The following is a 21,567-nucleotide window of genomic DNA, read 5'->3' on the forward strand; positions in this document are numbered from 1 at the left end:
TCGTGGTGGGCCCTATTCACTTTAATGGCAGATGAACCTGAAAAACCTTCAGCTCATATTTGCAGCCATCAAATACTTAGTAGAAGTGTACAAATAGTCCCACAACATGTACGGTGACATACTAGAGGGGGATCAATGACACAAATTCCAACAAAAAATATGTATCTTAATCAGGGGACATTTGTATGCGTCTTAAAGGGAAATTCTCTGAAATGTGCCCTGTTGGAGCCTAGAATTTTTTTATTTTAAGCCACGGGAGTATGCGCCTTAAATTTACGCATTCACCTGACATAAAAGAAATTCTGATTATGTGGCTCGAGGTACATTATGCGGTCAATGGATATCAATTTTACAGCGTGCCAGTACAAATACAGGTCAAATACATATGTTTAAAATAACTAAAAATGTTAAATTGGATTAAAAACATGGCTAAAGAAATCCCCCCTCTTGAAAAAACCCTAATGATAATACAAACCGGATTACAAAAAAGTTGGGACACTAAACAAATTGTGAAAAAAAACTTAATGCAATGATGTGGGGATGGCAAATGTCAATATTTTATTTGTAATAGAACATAGATGACAGATCAAACGTTTAATCCGAGTAAATGTATCATTTTAAAGGAAAAATATGTTGATTCAAAATTTTCACGGTGTCAACAAATCCCAAAAAAGTTGGGACAAGTAGCAATAAGAGGCTGGAAAAAGTACATTTGAGCGTAACGAAGAGCTGGAAGACCAATTAACACTAATTAGGTCAATTGGCAACATGATTGGGTATAAAAAGAGCTTCTCAGAGTGGCAGTGTCTCTCAGAAGCCAAGATGAGTAGAGGATCACCAATTCGCACAATGTTGCGCAGAAAGATAGTGGAGCAATATCAGAAAGGTGTTACCCAGCGAAAAATTGCAAAGACTTTGCATCTATCATCATCAACTGTGCATAACATCATCCGAAGATTCAGAGAATCTGGAACAATCTCTGTGCGTAAGGGTCAAGGCCGTAAAACCATACTGGATGCCCGTGATCTCTGGGCCCTTAAACGACACTGCACCACAAACAGGACCGCTACTGTAAAGGAAATCACAGAATGGGCTCAGGAATACTTCCAGAAACCATTGTCAGTGAACACAATCCACCATGCCATCCGCCGTTGCCAGCTGAAACTACAGTGCAAAGAAGAAGCCATTTCTAAGCAAGATCCACAAGATCAGGCGTTTTCACTGGGCCAGGGATCATTTAAAATGGAGTGTGGCAAAATGGAAGACTGTTCTGTGGTCAGACGAGTCACGATTTGAAGTTCTTTTTGGAAATCTGGGACGCCATGTCATTCGGACCAAAGAGGACAAGGACAACCCAAGTTGTTATTAACGCTCAGTTCAGAAGCCTGCATCTCTGATGGTATGGGGTTGCATGAGTGCGTGTGGCATGGGCAGCTTGCATGTTTGGAAAGGCACCATCAATGCAGAAAAATATATTCAGGTTCTAGAGCAACATATGCTCCCATCCAGACGTCATCTCTTTCAGGAAAGACCCTGCATTTTTCAACAAGATAATGCCAGACCACATTCTGCATCAATCACAACATCATGGCTGCGTAGGAGAAGGATCCGGGTACTGAAATGGCCAGTATGCAGTCCAGATCTTTCACCTATAGAGAACATTTGGCGCATCATAAAGAGGAAGGTGTGACAAAGAAGGCCCAAAACGATTGAACAGTTAGAGGCCTGTATTAGACAAGAATGGGAGAGCATTCCTATTTCAAAACTTGAGAAACTGGTCTCCTCGGTCCCCAGACGTCTGTTTAGTGTTGTAAGAAGAAGGGGAGATGCCACACAGTGGTGAAAATGGCCTTGTCCCAACTTTTTGGGGATTTGTTGACACCATGAAATTCTGATTCAACATATTTTTCCCTTAAAATGGTACATTTTCTCAGTTTAAACTTTTGTTCCGTGATTTATGTTCTATTCTGAATAAAATATTCAAAGTTGGCACCTCCACATCATTGCATTCAGTTTTTATTCACGATTTGTATAGTGTCCCAACTTTTTGGGAATCCGGTTTGTAGTTGAAATTCGATAACACATGGTCGTCACAGGTGTTGAATTCCTCAGAGGCCGCAACAATTATTAATTCACAGTTCAGAAAAAAACAAGTAAGGCCACTGGACTACAGGCCCCAAACATTAGGCATTCATCAGACAGAAAAGATCAAGTGATTATGTGGCCGGAGGTATATTACACGGTCAATGGATATCAATTTTACTGCAGGCCAGTACAAATACAGGTCAAATATATATGTTTAAAATAACAAAAAATATTAAATTGGATTAAAAACATGGCTAACAAAATCTCCCCTCTTGAAAAAAACCCTAATGATAATAGTTGAAATTCGATAACACGTGGTCATCACTGGTGTTGAATTCCTCCGAGGCCGCAACAATTATTAATTTACAGTACAGAAAAGAACAAGTAAGTATGTGGCTGGAGGTAGATTACACGGTCATTGAATATCAATTTTACAGCAGGCCAGTGGACAACAGGCCCCAAAAATTATGCATTCAGTGGACAGAAAATAACAAGTATGTGGCTGGACATAGATTACACGGTCATTGGATATCAATTTTGCAGCAGGCCAGTGTACTACAGGCCCCACAAATTATGCATTCAGCATACATAAAAGAACAAGTAAGTATGTGGCTGGAAATAGATTACACGGTCATTAGATATCAATTTTACAGCAGGCCAGTGTACTATAGGCCCCAAAAATTATGCATTCAGAGTACAGAAAAGAAAAAGTAAGTATGTGGTTGGAGGTAGATTACACGCTCATTGGATATAAATTTTGCAGCAGGCCAGTGTACTACAGGCCCCAAAAATAATATATTCAGAGTACATAAAAGAACAAGTATGTGGCTGGAAGTCTATTAGAGGGTCAGTGAATATCAATTTTACTGAAGGCCAGTACAAATACAGGTCAAATACATATGTTTAAAGAACTAAAAATATAAAATTGGATTAATAACATGGCTAACGAAATCCCCCCTCTTGAAAAACCCCTAATGATAATAGTTTAAACACGTGGTTGTCACAGATGTTGAATTCCTCCAAGGCCCAAAACATTAGGCATTCAGCGGACAGAAAAGGCCTTTTATGCCGCTGTATTTACCTAAGACAGGGACCATTATTTGTTCTGGGTGGTGGTGGATATTTGTGGGCTTATAATATATAGAACCGCGGCACTCAGGTATAAAGTAGATAGTTATTTATTTATCCATCCAGAAACATAAATTAAGGCCAACGTTTCAATCTCGTCCCGAGATCTTGTTCACGGCCTACAATAAGACAGTAATTATAGTACATATATTATATAGGGGATTGTACATAGTTCTGGATTATACAGAGATATACATCAGGGTAATATTGCTGTCAAATTCCATTAAGCATATATTACAGCATATAGTAAAGCATATATTAGAGCATATATTAGAGCAGCAACATAGCAGAATTAGAAAAAATTAGAAATAGAATTAGAAGTAAAGGTGATGGAGTAGGAATGTGAAGTACACAAATACATCATAATTTTCAAACATCTTATATCCAAGGAGACCGAAAAGGGGGTCAAAAGCAGGGTAACACAGACTCCTAATACATAGTTTGAACCTGTAAAAAGAATTTAGGACTCTATGTTAATGTAAATTAATCTTAGGAGGGCACTACATCAATGTGTAAATGCCTAGATGTATCGATATTCACATGCTAGTTATAATATATAAACTGAGCATTAATAGAACATTGTCCAAGGGCATTGTCCAAGAGGTGCCAAAATTAGTAAAATAGCAACAGCCAAATATCTGTGATCGGTCTAATAATGGCTGCGCATTGGTAAGGTCTTGAAATGGATGGGAAAATAATTCCTTTGACTCAATTGCAGGGGATATGGTGGTGGTGTCTTTGGGGGTGCACACAGCAGAGACTGAAGAGGGTGCAGATAGAGAGGTTAAGGAGGGTGCAGAAGCGGAAGGCTGAGAGAGCCACTCAACCAAGTCTGGTGCATCATTTGACATAATCGCTTGCAACTTCTGCAACTTCCCACTTAGGCTCGGGCCTGGTGCACCTGCCCAACCCCTACCACCCCTGCGGAATGGCCTGCCTCTTCCTCTGCTTGTCATTTTTAAAATGACCCTGTGACAAAAGTCGCTATAGAAGAGCAGTATTTGTGGAAGAAGGTATATCGCACCTGCCTCAATCACTGTTATATCACACTAGTAGAAATTATTTGTTCCAATAGCGTTTGTCACTCTGTGTAGCTGAGGTAACGCAGCAAAACCGCAAACAAATGCTGCACTACCTAAATGCACTATATAGAAAGTATATTATTGGTATATCACACCCCTGCTTCAATCAGTTTGGGGGGAAACCGGTATATCACACCAGTAGAAATGATTTGTTCCAATAGCGTTTGGCACTCTGTGTAGCTGCGGTATCACAGCAGAACCGCACACAACTGCTGCACAATACAAATGCACTATAATATACTTTCTATGTTAGAAAGTATATTATAAGTATATTACACCCCTCAGTAAGTCACACCTTTCGATAGCACACCTATACCAGTCCTTAAAAATACTTTTGTGGCCCTATTTGCTAGCGTTTGGTGTCCCTAACAGTCTGTCCCTGCTCCACACAGAAACCTCTCCCTACACTGGCAAAATACTGAATGTAAAATGGCAGCCCGATCAGGTTTATCTATAAGGTAGGGGGGTATGTCCATGTGCTAAAACATCTCAATTGTCTGTCCTGTACCACCGGATAGATGTGTCATGGGTCAAAGTTCTTCACAATGTAAAAGAATATGGTGCCGGCAGACATTGCCATATGTTCGCCCATTTGGCGAATCACGAACGAGCAAAGTTTGCCGCGAAACAACCGCCAGGCGAACCGCAAGGCCATCTCTATTGCTGATCGCATCGGCTGTGACTGCAGAATATACTGGCTGGTGATACTAAAGCTGTGAGCCAGCCTAAAACATTGGGAGACAGTGGGTAAAGCCTGGTATGGGGCTATAGGTCCCAGATTGGGATATTGTTGACTGAGTCTCGGCGGCAGTCCGCCTAAGTGTCCAGGGGTGCAGCTTGTCTGTGCCATCTATTTCCATTTACTGTATAACTGGGGACGAAAGAATAAAGGCAGTTGCTTTGTAATCCTGCCTAGGTGATTATTATGACCCATAACCTCAGATTTGCGCACCTTTGGTGCTTGTTGAACATGTTATTTTATTGGTAAGAAGCCTATGCATATGTAAGTTTTCTCCTGTTATCTATTACCATAGTGTTTTCAGTGTCGTTTTTGAGGACTTTTTTTTTTTTGCTTCAAAATGCTATGGCGAGATATTACTTTAAAGTATATAGTAAATTATTCCACAGAAAAAACTAAAATAAAAACATGCACGATACGATCTATTGGATAGGGGAATGGGCAAAAGTGCAGAGGAATGCTACTCCCAAGATAATAGGTGCGCATTCACAATAGAGCGCCTTAATTAGGTGGTACATATGGCTGTGGTTGCTCCTCCTCCCATTGGTTGCTTGATGCACATGGAGGTGACTAGGAGCAGCGCACCATATGTGCGGCGTCTGCGCTCCTGAACATAGAAGCCCAACGGCTTAGGTAGGTTTAACGTAGGACCCGCCTGACGTGAGACCACCTTGGCGTTCGGTAGGCGGGCTTAGATGTGTTTTGATATATTGACTAAGTGTCTCAGATATTATCATATCAGAGTGAGGACTTTGTCCATATATAGTGCTTGCATCTACTTTACTAAGTGCATTATTATCTTATTTCTGTGGTTTTCTTATATAGTAAATTATTGAAAAGCTAGAAGTATGGTTTTCTTCACGCAAATATTCACTTTTGATTGCTATTCTACACTGTATATATAGATTTCCATCTACTTCAAAGATCAAGTAACTTTGCTTTAGCCATCTTATATTGATCCTGAGTTAAAGATTCCATTAAAGCCCAGAGCTGGATTCAAAATGTTGCTTTCTGAATGTATGCATTTTTTTTTTCAACATTGTATTGTACTTGAATTATGGACCTTTATGTAAGGAGGACTTGTCAGCTCTACTAACATGTATGCTTTTGTAAAAACTCACTCTGAAATAACTTTTCAGAACAGGAGCATCTTTTCTTAGAACTCAGCGTTATGTTATTCCTCAGTGATTCCTCCTAGACATGTAAGAAGACATAGGTAACTGGGTGGTACACTTCTTCTGTCCATACACAGTCTGAAACTGTCCAGTCAAAGCTGACCGTTAGTGTTGACCGAAGTTCTAAAAAATTTTATTTGGCCCCCAATTCGCCTCGGGGATGTTAGTGGCGGTATTCAGGATGTGCGGGCAGAAGGTGAGGTGCAGCCAGGGTGATAATATTAGCACGACAGCCCTGTGTCAACACATGAAGCTTCACCATAAATTGGCATGTGAAAAACATTCCACTCATTTAGTGTTACAGCCTTATGCACCAACGCTGCATCTCCCTCCGGCCTGCACCCCCTCTTCAGCAGTCACGGCTCACTAACATCAGCAAAAAGAAAGCTGTCGCTCCTTCTCATCGACTTCAATGTCGTCTATTGCTCCTGATGCTCCTCCTCGTCACTTGTTTCGATAGCAATTGATCACCGAGGTGATTGTAACAAGACAGTATGTGTGCACTCATCCAACGGTGAAGAAGCTGAATGTGCACCTGGCCAAGTTGCTGGTACTACAGTCCCTTCTTTCCATGTAGTTGACTCTCCAGATTTCAGAGAATTAATGGCTTGTGCCCAGCCAAACTGGAGAGTCCCAAGCTGACATTACTTTTCCAAAAAAACAGTACCAGCCCTGCACACATATGATGAGCAGCAGGTGGGCCAGTCCTTGGGCCTCTCGGTGTCTGGTAGAATTCATGACAGTGCTGACTAGAGATGAGCGAATTGAAGTTGATGAAGTGGAATTCAATCTAAATTTCAGGAAAAATTTGATTTGCACAGAATTCAAATTTCCTCATGCTTCGTGGTAACGAATCGTATTTTCTTCTAAAACGGCTGCTGCACATGTTAGGATATGGAGCAAAGAACTCTGGAAATGAGGGATCACCCACAATGCCATGCATGCAGCCAATCAGCAGTCAGCCGGCCCCTGTGATGTCACAGCCCTATAAATACCCTCAGCCATTTTGGATTCTGCCACTTTCCAGTGTACTTAGTGCAGGGAGAGACGTCAGCAGGCGCTAGGGACAGTGCTAGGAAAGACTTCATTGTGCTGAAAAAACGATTTACAAGTTTAGGGAAAGATTATTCAAGGTGTAAGGAAAGCATAAGGAGGCATCATCTACGCTATAAAAGGAGAACAGGGTGCAATAGGAGAGTGTACAGCCTGAGTAATAGGAGCAATTCTATTACACCTTGCTGCACTTATTGGGGATCCAAATTGCAGTTATACTGTTGCTTTTAGTTTTGCACTAGATAACATAATACCTCTGTAATTCCAGCAAACCTTGTTTGTTATTGGGGTGCAAATGCTATGTTGCAGGGTTTATTTATAAAAAAATATACATACGTCATATTAACCGTTCTGCAGTGCATTTAAATTGTTCTACAGTTTATTTTGGGGTGTATAAGTGTAAAAAAAAGTATGTATTTTTTGCCGTTCTGTGGGGCAGTTACTTTGTACTATAGCCTTTTTTGGGGTGTATAAGTGTAAAAAAAAAGTACGTCTTATTTGCCTTTCTGTGGTGCAGTTACATTATTCTACACACTTTTTTGGGGTGTTTTAATAGTATAAAAAGTATGTATTATTTGCCTTTCTGCGGTCAAGTTACATTGTTCTACAGCTTTTTTGGGGTGTATTAGTTTCCTTTTAATTTAATTATTTTATCTGCAGTAACAGTATGTCATCTGCGTGCCATACTGACTCATAGCATTGTTTCACTACCACAGCAGATTCCCTATGTGTATTACTGCAAAGCACAGTGCTCTACACCACTCTACAAGCTCTCTGCAGCCAGGAAATAGCTGTTTTTTTAATGCAATTCGCCACAAATAAATGTGGATTGAATCTAATCTTTTTGAAAAATTTGGCGAACCGACTGAATCGAATTTTTGAGAAATTCGCTCATCTCTAGTGCTGACATATGGTTAAGGATGTTCATAGCCCACTAGGTAAATATGGTTCTGGACCAGACACTTGGCCAGGTGATGGCAATGCTGCCTCCGTGTTGTAATGCAAGGATTTTTGTGCCAATGTCCTCGTCTGCCTCCTCATCCTCCACCTTGTCCTCACCCTCCCTTCTAGGCACAGTTCACAGTGGTCCCCCAGCATATCACCTATGCAAAGCTAGGCTTTGTCATGCAGTTCTGCACCTCCTTAGCTTTTGTGAATGGAGCCACACTGGGGAGAAACTGCTCAACATCACCAATAAAGAAATCTAACACTGGCTGTCTCCTCCCCAACTGGAGATAGTAACCATGGTTACTGATATAGTTGAGCAAATTGAACTCTATGAAGTAGAATTCGATCCGAATTTCAGGGAAAGCTCCATTCTCTGCAAAGCCAAATTTCCTTGTGCTCCGTGGAAGCAAATCAATTTTACCTAAATAAAATAAATACCTCATCCGTTTGAGAATGCAGAGCTGGCCGCCATCCTGATTGAAATCCCGTGTGTGGTGATGTTTGACATGGTGAGAACATTAGACGTGGCACCTACATTTCACGACTAACTGATGAGGATGAACTGGCAGAGGAGGCGGAGTATGTAAACACCCAGGAGTTTTATACACTACCAGGTGGTTTATCTGTCCAAGTGACAGGAGAGGAGCAAGAGGAGCATGAGGAGCTGGAGGGTGAGGACGAAGTCGACACAGCTGACCCCTACAGACTGTGGCATTATGCGGTGGAGATGGAGGCAGGGAGGCCCTCCAAGTCCTGTGTGCAAATGACCAGATGCATGCTTTCTTGTTTGCGTAGTGACACCTGCATTGTCATGATTTGACAGTGAGATGACTACTGGCTATCCACAATGTTAGACCCACGCTACCTGCCAAAAATGGGTGCATTTTTTAGACCTTCTGATAGGGATGTAAGAATGGACTACTATAGAGACATGCTGTGTAGTTGGTTGGTCACTGCCTATGAGTGCCATCGCCTGTCCTCAGGAAGTTCTGACTGGGGTGACCCTCTACACTCATGCTCCACTGCCATGACTGGTTGGGGGGAGGCAGGAGCAGCACCAGCTCTATATTCAGCAACTTCAGTCTGGAGTCTATGATGAGCAGTTTTCTTCAACTGCCTACTGAAGAAACCACCAAGCAGCAGCAGGACATACAGCACAATCTCAACCAGCAGGTGGTGGCATACTTAGACTGCACCCAGTCACCCATGATCCAAGATCCCCTGGACTACTGGGCATGCAAACTTGAAGTGTGGCCACAACTGGCTGAGTTTGCCATGGGATGCTTTCTTGCCCAGCCATAAGTGTGGCATCAGAGTGGGTGTTCATTGTTGCAGGGAGTTTAGTTACCCATAAGAAAACTTGCCTTTCCTCCTGAAAAAGCACCACTGCTTTCTTGAGCGAAAATTGTCTTTATTTTAAGTGACAAGGAGACAGCAATAAAACGTATTCACAGGTCCTGTTGGCAATCTACGCGTTTCGAACAGGTCGGTTCTTATTCATGACTAGCATGACCAATTATCATACTGTAGTGTTCTGGCACACTGGAATATTGTGCAAAATGGCCTGTTACTTCTGGCCACATCCAGATGCCACGTGCTGCTGCCTCTACTGCCATTCCTGCAATGGGGCTTCTTGGTCTACTTATATTTAAATGTTATTTTTTTTAAAGGATATGCATGCCACTGGGTCTTGCTATCATACTGAAATTTTTGGGTTCTGCTACTACTGTGATCTGCCACCATCTTGTGCTGCATGCCACTGCTACTGCCCCCCCCCGCCCATTGTGTCATAGGTTTACTATTGTCATTGTCAATGTTGCTGCCTCCCCTCCCCACTCTGTCATGGGCCACTATTGTCCCTGTTACTGTCACTGCTGTTGGACCCCATCCCCACTCTGTTATGGGGCTACTATTGTTCCTGTTAATGCCACTGCTGTTGGTCCCATCCCCACTCTGTTCTGGAGACACTGTTGTCCCTGTTTATCCATGTTGCCATTGCTGTTTATTTTTTGTCAGAAGAACAGAAAAAAAAACATCCTGTATTTTGAGCATTTGTAAGGCCTCTTTTACAAGGTCAGTATTTGATTCAAATTTGTATGCCAAAAGCAGGAGTGGGTCCAAAACACAGAAATATTTCCATTACATTTTATCTCTGTTTTGGACCCACTCCTGTGTTTGGCTTACAAATACTGATCAAATACTGATGCAAAATACTGACCAAATAGTGACTGTGTGAAAGAGGCCATTAAAGTCCTGAATGTAGAACTTTTTTTCCTTGTTAAGAAAAAAAAACTTATTTCAGAAGTAAATTGCCAAAGTAGATGCAAATTGAGCATAAGACTTCTTCACACAGTCAGTATATTGCATCAGTTTTCGATCTGTATTTGTAAGCCAAAAGCAGGAGTGGGTCCAAAACACAGAAGAGATGCAAATGTTTCTATTACATTTTATCTCTGTTATGGACCCACTCCTGGTTTAGGCCTACAATAAGGGCTAATGCACACGAATGTGTGCCACCCGTACTGTGCATTCAGGACCGCAAATTAGGTCAGTGATCTGTCCACACCGCGAATAGAGCATGTTCTATTTTTTTGCAGTGCGAGGGCATGCTCTGAAATGCCATGGAAGCACTCCGTAGCTGCATGGTTGTCCATGATGATAAATTAGACCTGATGTTAACATTGACCTGTAATACTGACGCACAGTGAATGTACAGCTAACAGAAGGGATTAAAAAGCATGTGTTTGGACTGCCACAACGTGCATTAAAAGAACATTTTTTTCTCCGCTGCTTGGCATGACTCCATTTCTTTATTTTGTTTCATTAAGAAGCAATTGCTTTGCATGGGTTTTTTGTGTTACTTAAAGGGAACCTGTCATGTGGATATTTGATTATAATCTAACTAATTATATACAATTATTAACTACTAAAAAGTGCCTTAGATGTATTCACTTACTGGTGTGACAAATGGTTACCTCATAATATACACACAAAGATGCCATATGCCGCATGCTAATGAGCGTTTATTTAATTCAGAGATATAGCCACTCCCCTGCCCACCTGCTGCTGATTCATATGGAAAATAACTGTCAATCAGCAGCAGGTAGGCGGGGAGAGTCAGGAGCTCATGAATATTCAGGACACATCATTATCAGCTGGAGCTTTTCAATACAAGATGTTGGGAGATTGACTGGGTCAATTAAAGAAAGTGACCCAGCATTTTGCTAAGAGAATCAGTCACTTATTTATGTTGCCCTCAGTTAGGACACCATAAAACTGGTGACAGGTTCCCTTTAAGGGTGCTGTAAGCTTTTCTATTTGTTTAAAAGATGGGATTAGCTATGAATCTTGGTGCACTGTACAATGATGTAGACAGAGATAAATTACATCTGTAATACTGACAGCCTACAGAAATGATTACAGTTGCAAGAAAAAGTATGTGTATTTCTGCACAAATTGGTCATAAAATGCGATCTGATCTTCATCTAAGTCACAACAAAAGACAATCACAGTCTGCTTAAACTAATAACACACAAATAATTCAATGTTACCATGTTTTTATTGAACACACCATGTAAACATTCACAGTGCAGGTGGAAAAAGTATGTGAACCCTTGGATTTAATAACTGGTTGAACCTCCTTTGGCAGCAATAACTTTAACCAAACGTTTCCTGTAGTTGCAGATCAGACGTGCACAACGGTCAGGAGTAATTCTTGACCATTCCTCTTTACAGAATTGTTTCAGTTCAGAAATATTCTTGGGATGTCTGGTGTGAATCGCTTTCTTGAGGTCATGCCACAGCATCTCCATCGGGTTGAGGTCCGGACTCTGACTGGGCCACTCCAGAAGGCGTATTTTCTTCTGTTTACGCCATTCTGTTGATTTACTTCTATGCTTTGGGTCGTTGTCTTGTTGCAACATCCATCTTCTGTTGAGCTTCAGCTGGTGGACAGATGGCCTTAAGTTCTCCTGCAAAATGTATTGATAAACTTGGGAATTCATTTTTCCTTTGATGATAGCAATCCTCTAGGCCTGACGCAGCAAAGCAGCCCCAAACCATGATGCCCCCACCACCATACTTCACAGTTGGGATGAGGTTTTGATGTTGGTGTGCTGTGCCTCCTTTACTCCACACATAGTGTTGTGTGTCTCTTTCAAGCAACTCAACTTTGGTTTCAGAATATTTTGCCAGTACTGCTGTGGAACATCCAGGTGCTCTTGTGGAAACTGTAGAAGTGCAGCAATGTTTCTTTTGGACAGCAGTGGCTTCCTCTGTGGTATCCTCCCATGAAATCCATTCTTGTTTAGTGTTTTACATATCGTAGATTCACTAATAGGGATGTTAGCATATGCCAGAGACTTTTGTAAGTCTTTAGCTGACACTCTAGGATTCTTCTTCACCTCATTGAGGTCTGCACTGTGCTCTTGCAGTCATCTTTACAGGATGGCCACTCCTAGGGAGAGAAGCAGCAGTGCTGAACTTTCTCTAATTATAGACAATTTGTCTTACCGTGGACTGATGAACATCAAGGCTTTTGGAGATAATTTTATAACCCTTTCCAGCTTTATGCAAGTCAACAATTCTTAATCGTCTTCTGAGAGCTCTTTTTTGCGAGGCATTATTCACATCAGGCAATGCTTCTTGTGAAAAGCAAACCCAGAACTGGTGTGTGTTTTTTATAGGGCAGGGCAGCTGTAACCAACACCTCCAATCTCATCTCGTTGATTGGACTCCAGTTGGCTCTTAGAGATGTTATTAGTCTAGTGGTTCACATACCTTTTCCACCTACACTGATAATGTTTACATGGTGTGTTCAATAAAAACCTGAATAGCAGCAAAACAGAGTGCAAAAAAACACCAATATATAGATAATAAAAATGTATAAAGTTTATTAATTACAATTTAAAAGGTAATTCACAGTACATACTGGTAAATAAGAGGAGACAAAACACAGTAGCACACCACCTTGTTGATATCCCCTGTAGCTATGACAATAAGCAGCAATACAATAATGACCTCAACAGATGAAAATAACAAATCCCTAGCTGGGTAAAGAGGATCATATACATATAAAGTGCAAATGCAATGACAGATATGCCATAAAAGTGACCAGTGCATGAGAAGCGATCATACGCGAAACGTGCGTCGAGGAGCGCCACCACCTGGTTTTCTTTTCCCCTGCTCTATTGGTATGTCGCCATTTCTGTCATAGGAATTATATAGCTAACACACCTGTCTGGTTATTTTTCAATAAAAACATGGTAACATTTAATTCTTTGTGTGTTATTAGGTTAAGCAGACTGTGATTGTCTATTGCTGTGACTTAGATGAAGATAAGATCACATTTTATGACTAATTTGTGCAGAAATCCATATCATTCCAAAGGGTTCACATACTTTTTCTTGCAACTGGAACTATGAATGTGGGTGCACTAGAACGTAATGCACACAGTAATACACACTCCCTGCAATCTCCCTGCAGTTTAACTTTCAAGCCTTCACACTGAGAATGGGCCACCAAGGGGGATAAATATGATTAGGCAGAGAGGCCTGGGTATAGCTGATTTTTTGTGTTTCGTGATAAATTAATTTGTAATGAATATCATTTCTTGTTGAAGTCTGGCAAATCAGAACAGGTGCATATCTTTCCCTTAGGCCTCATGCACACAAACGTATTTTCAGTCCGGGTCCGTTCCGTGTGCATTCCATTTACATATGTCTGTATTTCCGTTCCGCAATTTTTTTTTAACATGTCCTATTATTGTCCGCATTACAGACAAGGATAGGACTGTTCTATTAGAGGCCAGCCGTTCCGTTCCGCAAAATACGCGAAGCACACGGATATCATCCGTATTTTTTGCAGATCCGTTTTTTGCGGACCGCAAAATACATGCGGACGTGTGCATGAGAGCTTAGGCCTCTTGCACATGAACGATACGGATTAGGTCTGGATGCATTCAGGGTGGCTTCAGGAAAACTCGCACCATTTCACAAGCAAGTTCAGTCAGTTTTGTCTGCGATTGCGTTCAGTGGTTCAGTTTTTTTCGCATGGAAAAATGTGCATTGATGCTTTTTACACGCGCATGATAAAAAACTGAAGGTTTACAAACATCTCTTAGCAACCGTTAGTGAAAAACGCATCGCAACCGCACTTGCTTGCGTGAAAAACGCTGAATATAGAACATGTTGCGATTTTCACACTACGCACAAGTGATGCATGAAAAACAACGCTCATGTACACAGACCCATTGAAATGAATGGGTCCAGATTCAGTGCGGGCGCAATGCGTTCGCTTCACGCATTGCACCCGCATGGAAAACTCAATTCTGGTTTTTGTTTACAATCACTGATAGAAATCACTGACCAAAACACTGACGTGTGAATGAGGCTTAGGGCTCATTCACACAGTCAGTGTTCGGTCAGTGATTTCAATCAGTAATTCTGGCCCAAAACCACATACGGGTCTAAACACAGAACAGTAGCAGGTCTTTCCCTTATGCCTCATGTCTGTGGAGGCTCCAGTCCTGGTTTTGGCCTCACAATGACTGATGGAAATCACTGACCAAACACTGACGTGTGAATAAGGCCTCAAGCACACGACCGTTGTGTGCATCCGTGTCCATTGTTCCGTTTTCCGTGATTTTCTGCGGACCCATTGACTTTCAATGGGTCAGTTGAAAACTCTGAAAATGCACCGTTTGTCATCTGCGTCCGTGATCCATGTTTCCTGTCCGTCAAAAAAATATGACCTGTCCTATTTTTTTGACGGACAACGGTTCGCGGACCCATTCAAGTCAATGGGTCTGTGAAAAAACACGGAGGCACACAAGATTGTCACCCGCGTCCGTGATCCGTGTCCGTTTTTTCCTATCATTTTCAAGGCAAACTTGACTTTGATTTTTTTTTTCACTTTTTTGGTCTGGTGATCCTCTAAAAATCAAGGAAGACACACGGAAGAAAAAACGGACACGGATCACGGAACAACGGAACCCCGTTTTGCGGACCGTGAAAAAATACTGTCGTGTAGCCTCAGCCTTAGGGTTTATTCAGACGACTGTATGAATGAGTCCGCATCCATTCCGCAATTTTTCGGAACAGGTGCGGAACTATTCATTTCAATGGGGCAGCAAAAGATGCTGTCCGTAGTTCCGTTCCCCGGCCCCATAATCGCGGACAAGAATAGGCATTTCTTTCATAGTGCCGGCCATGTGCGCCCGCAAAATGCAGAACGCACATGGCCGATATCCGTGTTTTGAGGACTCGCAATTTGTGGACCGCAAAACGCTACGGCCGTCTGTATAAGCCCTTACTTGGAGGTTTTATCATTTCCACTGAGTCAATCTTAGAAAGTCCTGGGGTATTATTATTCATTTATCTTGGTATAAACTGGTAGAAACTTGGAGCATATTTAAGGAAATTAATTCAGTTTGGTTTTGCAAAAAAATGTGTTTGCTGTGACAGAAAACAAGATATCTATGTATAGCACAGATTGCCATTAGTGAAGTGAATGTGTAATATTTCACAAAGATTTTAGCACCTGTCATTTTGTAAGTACAGCTTCTGCCATTTTGGCAAGTGCAAGATAAGGTGGTGCTGTCATAATGCTATTTATACTGTGGTTTACATACACTGTACAAAACACCAGGTTTAGATATTACAGGATTGTATTTTACTTTGTTGTTTCTATTATCATTTATTTATATGCAATCACCAATCTGAAAACCATTTCCAGGTTATTCAAAATTCAATAATTTACAGGCAGGTGCATCTTATATACATCTGTCATATATTTGTCATATTTATGCACTGATGTAAAAAAATAATAATTATTCCTCCCCCACCAGTAGTGCCTTAATGTTATCTATATCACTTGTGTTAAAAAAAAGTAGCTGCTTCCCGAAGGCTACATTCATACATGTCCAAGGAATGCTATATCTCCTTATGAAGAGTGCCCAAACGGTGTAAGGAGTCTTATAGGCCAGGTAATGCTCCTCTAGAATTCTGGCGAACAGGGTATTCCAATAAGGTGCTGGTTTAATTATTATTCAAGTCATGTTTCAAGTCATGTCGTAGTTTTATTCCGGCTGCCTGTCGGCATGTTTGCTGTGCTGAGCCCGGACCTCCAGCCTGCCCCATTATAGAGCAGACTTCCGGGGGTACGGTGCACTAGCGGCAGCACGGATCTGGCAGGCTGTTACCCCGCCTGACAGAGAAGGCTGCCGCTATTGTGAAAGTAGCACACAAGTTTAGACCCCAGAAAATAAAGGAAAATGGAGTGATCTCTGACGTAGTCTGTTACATCTCCTGACTAGAATGTGGATTAGTGACAAGCAAATTGATTTGTATGCTCCCCCTACTGCTTGATTGACAGGGCTGGACATCTTGGCTTCCAGAGCAGCAACTGTTCGTGTACCACTACCCGGAAGTGTAGTGCACACTTCCGGGTAGCGGCACATGAACAGTAACTGCTTGAGTAAACAGAGCAGCGGCAAAGGTACAAGATTGCCCGCGGAAATATTCGCCATTGTCATTTAAGTAGAAGAGTGAGCATCTTCACCTTTAGGATCACAGGTGTAGAACTCTGACTGATGAGGTGAATCATTTTGCTCCTCTCTAATGTGGCTGCTTAAGGCTTTAACTAATTAATCACAGGTTTCAGCTTTAATTGTTTTAAGGAGAAGCCACAACCTACAGAGATATCCCTTTGTCATGGTTCTTAAAATAGTCACCATTTAGTAGTCAGGTTGAGCAATGATGACAGAAACAGGAAAGTAGACAGGACAGAACTAAGCATTGAACTGTGTAATCAGACAGAGCCATGGATCAGAAGCAGAAGGGCAAGACTGGAGAGTGGTCAAATGAAGCGATGGGTTAGAAACTGTAGATCCAGACTGGAATTTGGTCTGACAAAGCAGTGGGTCAAAAACAGAAGAACCAGCCTGGAGTGTGGTAAGATGGTGCTGTTGGTCTAGTCCAGGAGTTGGAGCAAGGAACAATTCATAACCCAAAGACCAGAGTCTAGGAACAGGCCAGCAGTCAGAACCAGGAACTTTGAAACCAAGGGTCATGGCAAAGGCAGGCATCCAGTAGCAGGTTGATTGTCCAGCTGACCATGGGAACTGGATGTCCTGACTAGTGATGTCACTGGCACATACTTTTTGCCAAGCTACAGTTAGAAAAAGATAAGCGCAATACAGTGAGGAACAAGAAGTATTTGAACACCCTGCGATTTTGCAAGTTTCCCACTTAGAAATCACGGAGGGGTCTGAAATTCACATTATAGGTGCATTCCCACTCTGAGAGACAGAAAAAAAAAAATCTGGAAATCACATTGTATGATTTTTAAAGAATGTATTTGTCTTGCACTGCTGAACATAAGTATTTCAACACCTGAGAAAATCAGTGTTAATATTTGGTACAGAAGCCTTTGTTTGCAATTACAAAGGTCAAATGTTTTCTGTAGTTCTTGACCAGGTTTGCACACACTGCAACAGGGATTTTGGCCCACTCCTCCACACAGATCTCCTCTAGATCTGTCAGGTTTCTGGGCTGTCGCTGAGCAAAACGAAGTTTCAGCTCCCTCCAAAGATGTTCTATTGGATTTAGGTCTGTAGACTCGCTATGCCTCTCCAGAACCTTGATATGCTTCTTACAGAGCCACTCCTTGGTTATCCTGGCTGTGTGCTTTGGGTCGTTGTCATGTTGGAAGACCCAGCCATGACCCATCTTCATTGCTCGGACTGAGGGAAGGAGGTTGTTGCTCAAAATCTCACAATAAATGGCCCCATTCATTCTCTCCTTAATACAGTGCAGTCGTCCTGTCCCCTTCGCAGAAAAGCACCCCCAAAGCATGATGTTACCACCTTCATGCTTCACGGTAGGGAAGGTGTTCTTGGGATGCAACTCATCCTTCTTTTTCCTCCAAACACGACGAGTGAAGTTTAGACCAAAAAGTTCTACTTTGGTCTCATCTGACCACATGACTTTCTCCCATGCCTCCTCTGGATCATCCAGATGGTCATTGGCAAACTTCAGACGGGCCTGAACATGTGATGACTTCAGCAGGGGAACCTTCCGTGCAATGCATGATTTGAAACTATGATGGCGTAGTGTTCTACCAACAGTGACCTTTGAAACTGTGGTCCCAGCTTTCTTCATGTCATTGACCAGCTTCTTAATGGAACTTCTGGGCTGATTCCTCACCTTTCTTATCAGTGATACCCCACGAGGTGAGATCCTGCATGGAGCCCCAGTCCGAGGAAGACTGACAGTCCTCTTTAGCCTCTTCAATTTTCTAACAGTTGCTCCAACAGTTAATCTATTTTCACCAAACTGCTTGGCAATTGCCATGTAGCCCTTTCCAGCCTTGTGGAGGTATGCAATTTTGTCTCTGGTGTCTTTTAACAGCTCTTTGGTCTTGCCCATGGTAGTAGTTGGCATCTGACTGAATGTGTGGTGGACAGGTGTCTTTAAAGAGCTCAGACAGGTGCTACTAAGTTAGATTAATGAGTGGAGTAGAGGTGGACTTTTTAAAGGCACAGTAACAGGTCTTTGAGAGTCAGAATTCTTGCTGTTCCTCGGGTGTTCAAATACTTATGTTCAGCAGTGCAAGAAAAATTCTTAAAAAATCATACAATGTGATTTTCTGAGTTTTTATTTTATTTTTATTCTGTCTCTCAGAGTGGGAATGCACCTATAATGTGAATTTCAGACCCCTCCATGATTTCTAAGTGGGAAAACTTACAAATCACAGGGTGTTCAAATACTTCTGTTTCTCACTGTATGTCGCATGATCTATGGCAATGGAAGTGTTTAAAGGAAGTCTCCTTTCCTAGTTGTCTAGGGTAGGGGCAGGGTTAAAGCCTGATTCCTTGGTGGTATAAAGTAAGGGAACTTTCACACTAGCGTTTTTGCTGGATCTGGCAGGGTTCAGCGAAAACACTTTTGTTACTGATAATACAACAATCTGCATCCGTTATCTTTGATAATCTTTAATATTGCCAAGACGGATCCGTCATGAACTCCATTGAAAGTTAATGGAGGACGGATCCGTCTTCTATTGTGTCAGATTGATGCACTATTTCACTGCATCATAGGCCTCAGGCCTAGTGGCCTTTGGCCTATGTGGCTGAACAGCGGTAGAGGAACCATCGGAACTCAGTCGCCCCCCTTAGAATTTGGCACCAGGGGCAATTTCCACTCTGGCTCCCGCTACGTCACTGGCTGAGGCATTTAATAAGTGTAAACAAAATGACCTTTCTCAGACACTGGTGAGACAAAACATATGTGGACATTATGTTCAGGGTTGGACTAGCCCACCAGAGTCCCAAAGAATCCTATGGTGGGCCCAAGCTTGAATCCCATAATGAGCCCCAAAGACATTTGGAGATAATCTGTTGCCACTAGAGTGTATTTCATTTTCACAAAATTGTGAACCGAGAGCAAGGCAGGTAGCTTGAGCTCCACAACCAGAAAAGAACGCACACACAGTGGTCAAGTTCAAGAAAAATGCTTTTACTAAAAGTTAATAAAGGCAAGTTAAAGGCGAAAGAACAGGGAGAAGGACAAGTCAAATAGTTTCCACTTTTTCTATGTCCGTTTCTGCAGTACGGACACTGAAGGAACAATATTCCCAAAACTATCCATAACTGACCCTAACTTCCCAGTTGGGTGCGCCCCCCCCCCCCCTTTCTCCCCGTGGTCCAGGTGGACCGCGTACAGTCCGTAGAAGTGTGCACGGTGGGGTCCAATGTTGTTACTTTTTTTTATGACGAATCATCCTCTCCTCCCGGTTATCACAATATTCGAAGCAATGAAATCCTCCTCAGCAGGCAGGGAAACAAATGAATGCACTGGAGTCCAACAGCAAGTATCACTCAGGACACTGACAGTCCTGCAGAATCAGTACACTGAGGTGTGATGAAAGCCAGGGTTTTGCAGTTACAACAGCACTGCGAGTCTCTAAATTTGGTGGCAATATTCATAGCCAAAATGTCGGTTTCACCGATTAGCCGCTGAGCACAGTCCCTTCAGCGTGACTTCGCTAAACGCACTTTACACTCTGTCCACCTCTGGACTGAAATACATACAGTTTGGTTGCACAGGAAAGTTCTCCAGTACAGCATAGACGCCTGTTTTTTCTCTTGCTAAGATGGCTGCTGTTCTCTGTCTTATCACAGCCGACTTCTCTTCTCACACAGTGCAAATCAGGCAGGCTGACATCATCATTGGCGTGTCACTCCTCCACTCTTAAAGGACCAGAAGCACAGAAACACATATACATTTAACTTTACCACAGTTTACACAGACTAATGAAACTTGGGACATCATCGGTCTGTTTCTTACAAAATCACATATTTAAGATCTACTTTAAAACTTAGCTTTGTTCTCTCCTAAGTGTTCAAAAAGCATTTAGCTAATGGCAGCTATATAGGGTTACAGGACAACGCTGAAAAGTGCATCTTTCATATGACATAATATATTTACGTTTCAGTATTTAATATGTTATATATATGTATATATGTAGACTTGTGCGTATGCATTCTGCTTATTTACTATAATTCATTTCAGAGAGATCTCAGAGAATTATGACCTTAAATCCATAGAGGCAAACGTGTTCTCAAACATCCCGCAACTACAAGAAATGTAAGTCATTGAAATATTTCTAAAAGTACTGACCTTTTGCAAATCTAAGAACTGTATGTGCATAAGATTGACATACCTGTAAATAATAATTGTATAGACATCAAATTCTGATGTTATAACCTGAGGAATAATCAAGGATGACTATTGCTATATAGAAACTAATAGTTTTCCTGCAAATGTAATCTGTCTTAGGTCACTTTTGCAAGAAGTTCCTCCTCCTGTGCCAGATCCTAATTTGCTGACATATACAGGGAGGTTTATCGTCAGAATAAGGCCTCATGCACACGACAGTTGTTTTTTGCGTCCGCAAATTGTGCGTCCGCCCAAAAAAACTGATGCGGCATCCGTTTTTTGGGCAGAATCTGTTTTTTCCCATAGATACCTTATAATAAATGCCTATCCTTGTCCGCAAATGTGAAAAAAGTAGGACATGCACTATTATTTTTTGCTGTAGGGAAACACAGACAACGGACGCGGAACACAAACGGATGAACTATCAGCATTTTTTTGCTGACCTGTTAAAAAGAATGGGTCCCCATCCTAGCCGCAAAAAAAAACTGAACGGAGGCCGAAAAAAACAACTGTCGTTCTGCATGAGGCCTAATTCTTAAAGCTAGCTTTACAGGAGTCTGCACTGCCGTATTTTGGACCATATTTATCAAATGTCAAACAACGTTTGATAAATTTGGTGCATCTTTAAAGGACATCTG

General features: G+C 41.8%; 1 protein-coding gene across 1 annotated transcript in view; it reads left to right on the forward strand.

Moving 5' to 3' along the window:
- LOC122935938 (follicle-stimulating hormone receptor-like) overlaps positions 1–21,567 on the forward strand; it is a 245,570-nt gene that overhangs the window by 219,423 nt on the left and 4,580 nt on the right. The window contains exon 3 of the mRNA XM_044291894.1: positions 20,783–20,857. Coding sequence (XP_044147829.1) covers positions 20,783–20,857 — 75 coding nt within the window. The remainder of the gene's footprint in view (positions 1–20,782; positions 20,858–21,567) is intronic.

Source organism: Bufo gargarizans, chromosome 4, assembly GCF_014858855.1.
Source record: "Bufo gargarizans isolate SCDJY-AF-19 chromosome 4, ASM1485885v1, whole genome shotgun sequence".
In the NCBI taxonomy this organism is placed as follows: Eukaryota; Metazoa; Chordata; class Amphibia; order Anura; family Bufonidae; genus Bufo; species Bufo gargarizans.